General features: G+C 49.9%; 1 protein-coding gene across 1 annotated transcript; it reads right to left on the reverse strand.

Moving 5' to 3' along the window:
• Positions 1-8,489, reverse strand: LOC144734258 (popeye domain-containing protein 1-like). The gene is made up of 7 exons (XM_078616384.1): positions 8,120-8,489; positions 7,000-7,124; positions 6,411-6,598; positions 4,303-4,411; positions 3,762-3,929; positions 2,695-2,830; positions 1-1,760 (listed from the first exon to the last, which is right to left on the reverse strand). The coding sequence occupies exons 1-7, from the start codon at positions 8,487-8,489 to the stop codon at positions 1,693-1,695; spliced, it is 1,164 nt and encodes a 387-aa protein (XP_078472510.1). The 3' UTR covers positions 1-1,692.
• Between the last annotated feature and the right edge of the window lie 1,971 nt (positions 8,490-10,460).

Consider the following 10,460-nt stretch of genomic DNA (forward strand, 5'->3'; position numbering starts at 1 on the left):
TCGTGGGATGCGTTTTATTGTGTGCGTATACACAATTTGACTTTACGTCTTCCCGCAGAAAACTGGTTACACAAAAGAAAAACAGACAGCCAAGAAATTGTGGTGACGTGTTGGTTTAAATTGAGTGAATTTCTGTAAAACACTTTTAAGTGACAACGTCGGACAATTGTCTTTGATCGTTCATAATGAATGTTCGTGTGTTTAGCGTTACCGACGTGAAGTGTGTACAAGTAATACGTGATTTTTAAACGTAATCTTAACTTCTAATGGAACATAAATCTGAGTCGTAGTATCATGGCACTGAGCGATGTGAAGATATAGCTGCATACTCGCAGTCACCTCAAAAAAAGTCATTTTCATGTTCCGAGAAAAGGATTATTTTAAATTCCGTTCGCTTGGCGTACTAAGAAACCAAAAACTATATCGTAATGAACAGAGGATGAACCTTTAGTTATGGAATGTACAATCGAGTCTTAAAGATTGCCGACCTGTGAGACCATAACAACGCCTTTTATCTGATAATCCTGTGGGAAGTATACAACATGCACACACAACACCAAAGCGGTCAGAGCATTCGTGGACAATGTCGCGGTACAACACTCACGACAAACATCGTCTTAGTCCTGTCAAGCCTAAACGACGCTTACGAGTATCCTGTTAGAAGTTTAGCCGTCGACATTGGTCACAAGTTCATCACGTTTATATATTTATATATATATCTCGTGCACAGAATCCTCTTCAAGGATATCTGCCCAGCGTGGAGAGTCAAAATTACTCCCCCGCCTCAAAGGGGCTCTCTCCAGAGCCCCTCTCGTGGAGCCCCATCTGCCAGCAGTGGCACGAGCAGCCCATGCAGGCCTGTGCCTCTACCTGTACACCATGTCTGGCAATAATGGGGAAAAATAATACTTTTTGAGGTGACGTTGAGTGTTGGCTGAGATTGAATGATTGATGTAAAACTCTCTGCAATAAATGATATGTTGTGTCTCTTAAAACATTTGTGCTTTTTTATCTATGTGCTTCAAGAACAATTATACTGGACGATTGTTGCATTTGTTTGAATACATGTTTTATATACATATAATACATACTTTAAAGACAGACAAATTTCAAATGTGTTTTCGGGTTGTATACGCATCATGGTTCGGCAAAGATGTCCGACGTTTACCACCCACGTGCTTAGAGCTCATTCCTGAGCTTGCCGAAGGAGCTCCCAGCACATGCAGCGACGTGTCGGACATCCCGACGAACAACACGGGGCACGACCACAAATGCACCGGATATATTTACCCAGCGCGACCGGGCATCCCTACGCGGTAGTCCAGACGTAGATTGCCCGGGAACGCAATGTACACGTAACACGTCATACATACGTTGGCTGCCATTACAGGCCCCGTTCGCACAATGTATAGTGCAATCAGACGCTCCGCTTCAGCCAATGAGGGCATCAGAGAGCCTCCATAGGACGAGTTAGCAGGCCCCCAACTGTTGGCATAGGCGCATGAAGGGTATTGCTACATCCAAGTCGAGAGAGCCTGAGACTTTCAGATACTTTATTTCGTGCTTGTGATTGGCCAGGGTTTCTATATGCTGTGTGTACATACACACTGTTCAGAGTCAATTCCACAGCAATGTCTGTATTTCACTGGTCACTGTGGGTGGATGTTGGTTGCAATGTTAAGTGGGTTTTTTTCATGACCTGTCCTGGAAAACATCATCTTCCCCGATTTCTTCAATGGGCAGCATATGTGAGGGAATGCCTGAAGAGAAAGGAATATCATCATTGCCATCATCATTAGGGGTGTAAAGATGCATTGAGTAATCAATTGCATCCGCTCATACTCACGTTACGTACATCGACTCGTGTACGCAACGCGAGAATGGATTGTTTTTGCATTGGGTCCACACGACCCCTGCCGCCACCGGAGACCACGATACACAGCAACAAAGCAATCACTTAGGGCTCTAATATATGTTCTAGGGTTGTACCAAGAGTTGTGCAGCATGGACACCCTGCCGAACATATAGAAATATATCACACTCATGAAAACCGACTTGGTGCTAGAGGAATCATTGTTGCATTAAAGAGCAACCCCAATTTGACTCGTTACGTGCTTAATCATCGTCATTGGCCAGGTGCATTACCCACAAGGCCTCCTTTTCATACAAGTGAGAAGGCCGATCAGGACCTTGGGAAGCCTTCAAAGATTTCCCAGAGCAGCTCCCTCAAATTCAGGATGATACTGGGGAAACTAGGATAGGTGGCACACCTGCTGATGATTCCCGTAGTGGTACGATCTCTTTGGCTGGTTAAAAACAAACAACAAGAATCATGCACTCGCACGGACTCTGTAACGCTGTGCGACGTGCGTGTCCACGGACGTGTTTCATTGGCGTGACCCGCAGGCCACGACGGGTTTTCGTATTTGCAAGATAGCCCTCTTTCACTCTGACCTGTGACTCCAACTTGTTGTGGGCAACCATTCGGTAAATGTGGCCGATTTAGCATGGGAAAGTACAAGAGAACAACACAACTTGGCACTAAAGTTGTGTTCATACCGGGATCGTCGGTATGAGAGTTGTCGCAACCCCACGTCATAGACGGACCGACGCTTTCAACCCGAGTTTGGTTCTACCGAAAGAACCAAAGAGTAATCACAGCAATGCCGGTGACGTTTACCCAATTTCACTCACCGCCCCCATTGGACGAGGTGGAGCGGAGCTGGGCGAGGCCTTCCTCAGGCTCGGACGAGCTGGCCAGGCTGTTGCGGACCTGCGTCAGGGACAGATGGGAGCACAGCGACGGCTGCCGGTCCAGGCACTTCGCCGCCTGTCGGTGACGGAGCGGGGGAGACAGAGGTCAAGAGAGAGGTCGAGAGGTCGTGGCCGGAGAAAACGGTTCGCAATGCAACGTACGCCATTGTGTTTCCCAGTTGCGTCACTCCAGTCATTATTTACTTTCGTTGAGCAAAACGTTTTGGCTGCAGGGGTCACGTGAACTAAATGCTGTGCAGAAAATAGAGAAATTCTATCCTCTCTCCTATGTACATTTTTCATTTTAATTGGTGAATCGATGCATCGATTGTACCCATATAATTCATACGGCTGGGTCAATGGCCCACCATCACTTCTAGGTGCCACTATGGAGGTGAGAAGTGGGTCTTTTTCTATTGCATTCGTATGCAAGCAGAAACCAAATACAGCATATAGACGTTTCATTCGCTAGATATATTCATCATCCGTCCCTCCCATTAGCTATTAACGACAATGAGGTCAAACACATGATACATGAGCATCATATACGTAATTGTGAAAATTAAATACGTGTGAGATTCCCTAATGAACCTTCACGTAATTATTGCTTCGATTTTTGCTACATCGTTCACCCATTTTGCATAATTTACTTTTTTTTTCAAACACCAACCATTATTACCTTGTTAAATTGAGGACGTTTGTCATTTTAACACGGCTGATGAATGGCGCTCCATCTCGCTGCAGAGGGCACGCTACCCATGCAGCTTCAGCAGCAATGGCAACTCAAAACTGAAAACTCATTTCTTTAGAACTGCTTTTTGGCATTATCTTATTTTCCTTCCCCCGCTCCGATTAGCATGGTTGGCTACGTACAGTGCTAAAGAAGTCCATACATGGAACACGAGGGGGTGGGTGGCCAGCACCATGCCTGCGCCGGCCGTCTTTGTCTCTTCCCACTGCTGATGTTTACACACTGCACCAGGTGCTCCTCTGAGGCTTCGCATCACCTTGATGTTGAGCGTGGGGTCATTGAGGGAGTACAGCTTGTTGGTGATGTCCTTCCCGATGAGGTATTTGAACACTTCCTTCAGGAATGGCTCCACCTCGAGGTAGAAGGTCAGCCTCTCCCGATGCCAGCACAGGAACTCGCAGTCTTCGTCGGCAGTGATCGTCACCTGCTCGTGCAAAGGGAGGTCGGGGGATCGTACACGGGATTGCAATGGAGTCGTCAATGCACTCATCGCCAGTGTTCGTTTCGTGTGCTAAAACAACATGTTAATCATATTTCGATTTAAAGCTTTCGTGACTGCAGGGATTCATCTTCTTGGTTCTTTCGGTAAAGTCACGTAGAAGGGAAGTAATCAAATAATAAAAATAATTCTCACGACGTTTCGGCCACAACGCAAGCAGCCGTCCTCAGGTGAAGACCAGGTCTGTCGGGGAGACAGCGTCTAAATCGAAAAATTAAATCCTTGATGAATTTATATTTTCATCACCAACTTCGTTTCCACAGAGACTAACGCCACTCGCCACATGCCCGGCGGTCACCTGGAACGTTTCTCCGCGGTGCAGCTGTGTGGAGCGGAACTCTGGCGAGTCGACGAACGCGTTGGGGTAGATGTTGTGCAGGAAGTTGTCGCGATGGGTCACCCTCATTCTGGCGACACGCACGGAAGGAGGAAAAGCAAATCTGTAAACATTCTCTCGCGAAGTGTCCGTCCAGCATAAAACAACACATGCCCCCAGGAGCTGGCCACACGGACAAATGCTTCCTCCTCCAGAAGAAAATGAGACAATTATTCCTAATTATTTATTTTCGTGAACGTTTTCGAAATAATTTGTTTGTCCATCCGTGATGAGGGGCACAGTAACGACTGACGACCCAATATGAACCAAACCGTCGTCTTAAGGTTGCGTTGCTATGACAAAGTTGCCCTTTTGAAAACCGCAAAAAAAATATTTGCAAATATGTAAAGTATTTTCCTTTGATAGCTGCTCGTATTACAAATCAAATATTATTGGAAACACACATTTGAAAAAAATTACATAACAAGCATATGCATAATTTTCCTCACGTATTGTTGTAATGTAATTGGTATCCTGACCTCAGACTGAAATATACCAAACTAGTCGTGGCCATAGACTAAAAACTGCAAGTATTATGGTTCTTTTTTGGATGGCACATTCCGATTTATGCCCATGATGTAAAGGATGCGATACACATTATCTTCATAAACAGGGTTCCTCTCGTTTTTCAAAACATTTCACTTCAACTACATCGGCGTCATGGCAAGAGGCGGAGAAGCCATGTCGTCACTGTGACAGCGCGACGCATCGCAGTGTGCGTCGCGCTGGGGGCCCAGCCAGGGGATCTGGTCCAGGCAGAACCACAGAGTACGCAAGAGATGCTGACAAGTGACTTTCTTTACAAATTAAAACACTAGGGGGCACACTCCTCTATACACAAAAACTCCACGGGTTGACCTCCCCAGCAAACAGTGATCAGCCCTAAATGGCTGCAGGACAGGGAATGGGCACGTGGTCACCCCCTTCATCGGTGGGCAATAAAGAAAGACTCGCAAAGTGACTGCTGCAGTCACAAGAGCCAGAGCATGGGTCACGTGATCCCACACTGCACCTCGCACTGCCGATGAGCGGGCAGTGTCACCGACATCCAACCAAGCCGACACAGTGGCCGCTGAACGGCTTCACACCCTCGACAGACACAACGCTGCTAGTTTCACTTCATTATTTATTTTCGTTGTTTATCCAGGAAAGCCACACCAAGTGGGAGGAGACTTTTTCCGAAGGGCCCTGTCACTACATTAGGTTTCTATTTTAAGATGTTTTTAGCCAATTCACGATAAGTGTTTATTATACAAGTGGCAGGAAACCGGGGTACCCGGATAAAACCCACGCGCGTGAGGGGGAAACGCTCTATCCCTCATACAAATGGAAACAGCGATTAGTCTACTTGCTGTCCTGCCTTTTCCTGGCGAGCCAGGAAACCAGAGAACCCCGAGGAACCCCACGCAAGAACAGGGGCATAGCATAGAAACTCCACGCAGAAAGTGGTTCGAGTCGGCAATCAAACCCTGGCGCTTGTTGCTGTGAGGCGTGGTTGTTACCACTGCGCCAACTTGCCACGACATCTGGATTATTTGACTGCTCTCACAGCAGCATTACCCACAAAAATGAAGAAGGTAAGAAAGGTCCGGTTTTTTCTTGCTTGTGCCAGTGCTGGCGGAAAGGCCTCCACTCGCAAGAGCTTTAGACAGCCTCGATAGAGGGTATTTGGCCTACTCTTCCACGGTGGCCCAGACGTCTTGGAAGACTCAGGAGCGCTCACACTCCACCCCACCGCACACGACCTGCCGCTCGACCACACGTGGTGCACTCGGTCACACCGCTGGGTGGGCAGAGCTGGCGGTGGTGGTAGGGGGTGGGGTGGTGGTGTTCGGGCGTGGGGTGGTGGTGGTGGTAGGGGGTGGGGTGGGGGGCATTTAAGAAACTTGCCCCTATTTTAGCACGCCGGTGGCGACCTCTGCGTTGCAAGTGCGCTCCTGCTCAGCAGTGAAGAGCAATGTGGCAAGCTCGGCTCGCGGGGCAGTTGAATGACGATCCGACTCACACGGACGACGACGACGACGACTCACTTGCCCTTGAGCAGGATGCTGAGGCGGCCGTCGGTGGAGGTGCTCTCCTCCACGCTGTACGGCTGCCCCGCCGACAGCCGCATGATGGTGCAGAACTGTCCCGTGAGCGTCTGGAAGAGCTCGCGCGACACGTTGAGCGGCTCGAACAGGCGGCGGTAGACGCGCTTCAGCTCGCCGTGCACCTTCACCTGGGAGACGGCCCCCGCCGGCGACACGGAGAAGCAAGGTGAAGCCGGGGAGGTGCACGGCCAGACACGGGGTGTGTGGGCGAGTGCCTCCGTCGCCCCCAGTGGCGATGTTTATTACACACCGCGACAGGTACTGATTTGAGGATAGGTAGACCTGGGAGAGTCCCAGGACCAGTTCAGATAATCATCACCGATGTTGACCGCAAGCGGGAATCGAATCGGGGTCGCTGGGTTCGCAGTGCAGCGCGCGAACCATGAGCGCACACTGCCGCTCCACACAACGACAGAGAGGCCCCTGGTCCGCGACCATCGAGGGCGATGGTCCGCGATGAGCGCTAGGTTCAGCGTGGGCGTCCACTCGCGTGAACCCCACAATGAGAGCCGTGGCGGGTGACACTCACCGGGCGGTTTCGGTAGAGCAGGTAGACAAGGTGCACGAGGTTTATGGTGAGCAAGATTGAATTCCACACCACGATGTCAATGGCGCAGCGGTACAACGCCGCCCACGTGATGAACAGAGCGCAACCTGGAGGCGACAGGTCACCCACGCAGAGCGAAACGGCCATGAGGCTTCGTGACACCAGCGAGCCGGTGGTGTCATGACTGCGACGAGCCGGTGCTTCTCTGAGGATGGGCGATGACACCAGGCACAGTTGGTATTCACAGGGGAATGCCGCCACAAATATTACAAATCGTATTTATTTTCGGCGAAGATAATGCCCGTGGTGGTTACTCTGAGATTGTCACGAAATGCAGCAGCTGCGTGTTATTTTTAATGAGGCACTGCTGTGGTGCCATCCGCTGGGGCCTTCCCGTAGACGGTCTGGAAAGGCATTTATTCGTAATTTTAATTAAATTACAATGACAATTAAATGTTTTCATATGTAAAAGGTCTAAATGCCACATCATCGAGACACTTTAAAACAATAAAACACATGTACAGGTGATAATTGACTTAAATTCAAATGACGGCATACAGTGTTTTAAGAAAATACATACTAAACAATTAACTTTCATAAATCTTACGCAGAGGACAGTAGGTAAATGCTTTGCGTGGTGCCTTGAACTGGAAGGGAATTATCAATACAGGTAACACGAGGGAGGAAATCCAGCGAGAGCAGCAGAGAACAATGAATGACCTCCAGCGAGCAGTGTGTGAATGAAGGTGCCAACGTGAGTGTGGAGAGAGGGCCAAATGATTCCGCCAGTGGCGACGTGAAGTGAGAGTAATCTCAGCAAAGGCGTTGGGCCTCGAGCAGTCCAAGGGGTCCCAGATCTGCGGAAAAAATAAGGCCGAACCAAATCTGAACTCGAATTCAAATCTCATTTCATTACATCTCGGTCATCATCTGTAGCTCTCTTCTCATCTCCCTACATCTCCATCTCTTGTTTACATCTCTCCTCCTGTCGCCAAAAAAAGTGTTCTGTTCAGGGCCCCCAATGAGCGAGCACCAACACCCCTGCTGGACTCAATCCTCATGCCCCTCCCCCCACCTCCCCCGCCTCCCCCCGGGGTCGTACCTGCAACCAGGAGCGTCCGAAACAGCACCATGTGCAGGAAGACGGTGCCGGGCACGAGGAGGGCCAGCAGGAAGCAGGCGTTCGCGACGTGAAAGGTCAAGTGCTGCACCTCCATCCACGCCACGCACGGCTCGCCCTCGTCGCCCGACGTGGCGTTGGGCGACGTCGAGGAGGAGGTCGCCATGGCGCCGCGGTGAGCGGCAGGCCCCTGCGCGTCCACAGACGCCGTGCCGGCCAGGGGCAGCGCCGTGGAGGAGGCGGCCAGACCCAGGAGGCCCCTCAGGGTGGACGCGGCCACCAGCGAGGCGGCGGCGGAGGCGGCGGCGGCGACGACGTTGCCGCCGCCCGCCGCGGGCGGCTGTGCTGCCATGCTTCGCTCCTGCGGTGCTGACGGGGGATACTTATATAATTCACCGCTGTGAGTTGACGACGACGACCACGGCGATGGCTGCACGGTTGCTACACAGCTGGCGACACGCTGGGAAGTTTGGGGAGCCCTCCCACACGAACGGCTCTCGGTGGTTATTGATTGGATTACAGACAGCATCCAGGACGTTCCAACACTCCTGATACTTTGTCGCGAATGAGAGGAGTTCTTCTGAGCTATCATTATATTCAGGCTACACAACGGCCGGATACTGACTGGCATACCCAGCCGACTGTTAGTGGGGATATTGAAAGGTTCCGTATTCAGCATGATCGGCATTTATGTCGCCTTGTAAAAGGGAGAATAATGCGGACTCATCCAAGGATGTTTTGTCCTGGTATGAGTTCTGGTGTCCAGACCCTCACGACACTCCCAGTGGCTATGCCCCTGGCCAGCAAGGGGCTCCAGTCGAGTGACGGGTTGACGGTGCCATCTGTTTCGCAGGCTTAACATCTGTGGGTAACTGAAGCCTTTATTCTGATCGCTCACATGGGCTTCCAGCACGTCAGATGTCCACACGCATCTGATGTAACAAACAACTCAACACATTCGTCAATGACATCGTGTGTGTGTGCGGCCTTAGAAGGAAACATATATAATAGGTGACGTTTCGGGCAATAGCCCTTCCTCATAGCACCGTGGTCCTTATTGTAAGGCACATAATATGCCTAACAAGGTCACGGAAGGCATTCCGTGGTTTTCCACTTTCAAGCTGAAGATATCACGCAACTGATTCAAATCAAAATTGCCATGTTTGTACTTGATTAAGTTGAGTAACTCACCGTTTTCCAAAACGTAATTACCTCTCTCTAACGGGCACGACTGGCATAGTGTGCTGTGGTGAATGCACCGATTTCACAGTGGCGCCTGATTGTAACTTGTCTGGAATTAAATAGAATCCAACATGGGCTGCTTGACTGAATCGTGACGGCATTCGTTTGACAAAAAACTCGAGGGGACTGTGCACATTCTCATCCTGCTCGTGAGTAGGATACATTTGTTGGAAGGATGTACACACCTGAATCCATCCTATCGATTTACCAAACAAAATAAATGTCACTTAAGGACGAGACATGTCAATACGCTGCTGGATGAAGGCCTCCACGATGTCAGCCGTGAAGGTTGCCTGTCCATACGTCACCGCGCTGGTCAATACAGGTTGGTATAAGGAAGGTGGGGGGGGGGGGGTTAGGGGTCCTACATCAGCAATGGTTCAAATATTACGCACCGCTGATGTTACCTGTCGTCAGGAATCAAACTCAGTTTTCCGGGTTCTTTACACGAATCAATACACCGTTGTTCCGCCACCGGGGCTGAGCGATGGCGTCAGCTTGCGTGCGAGCGCTCGCTGTGTTTTGGCATCGCAGGAGCACGAGGGATGGCACATTCATCTAGCAGTGGATAGATAACTTTAGTTAGCAAGGAAGATTCCCCGCTATCGACTTGTCGACACGATTGGAGGAAGTGATTTTAGTGGACACCTATGGAGGCCAGCACGGCACAAGAGGGTTGGGTGGCTGACACCACACCCGGCCGCATTTGTCTCCCCAATCCTGATCTTTACACGGCGCACCGCCAGTACTTATTTTAAGGCTCAGGAGTGCGCTAACCACTGCGCCACTGTTCTCCACGTTAGCCCACACACACGGGTATGACGCACACACACAGATGTAAGTGTATAAATAAAATAGAAGTTACACCATTGATTACAGAAGCATTAATAAACTGGTGTAATGTGTCAGCCTCTATTTTTTCTGCATTCCCCGCAGCTTATTATTAGTAACAATTTTAAAACTGAATTCCAGCCGGTCTAGTTTTGGAAGTACACGATAGTTTCAGTCTTGAGATGACAGAAATAATTATCCTGAAAGTGACATCTCTGTAACTGGGCTTTCACTGTATCGGGGCTTGCGA

Source organism: Lampetra planeri, chromosome 50, assembly GCF_965212315.1.
Source record: "Lampetra planeri chromosome 50, kcLamPlan1.2.h2, whole genome shotgun sequence".
NCBI classification, from domain to species: domain Eukaryota; kingdom Metazoa; phylum Chordata; class Hyperoartia; order Petromyzontiformes; family Petromyzontidae; genus Lampetra; species Lampetra planeri.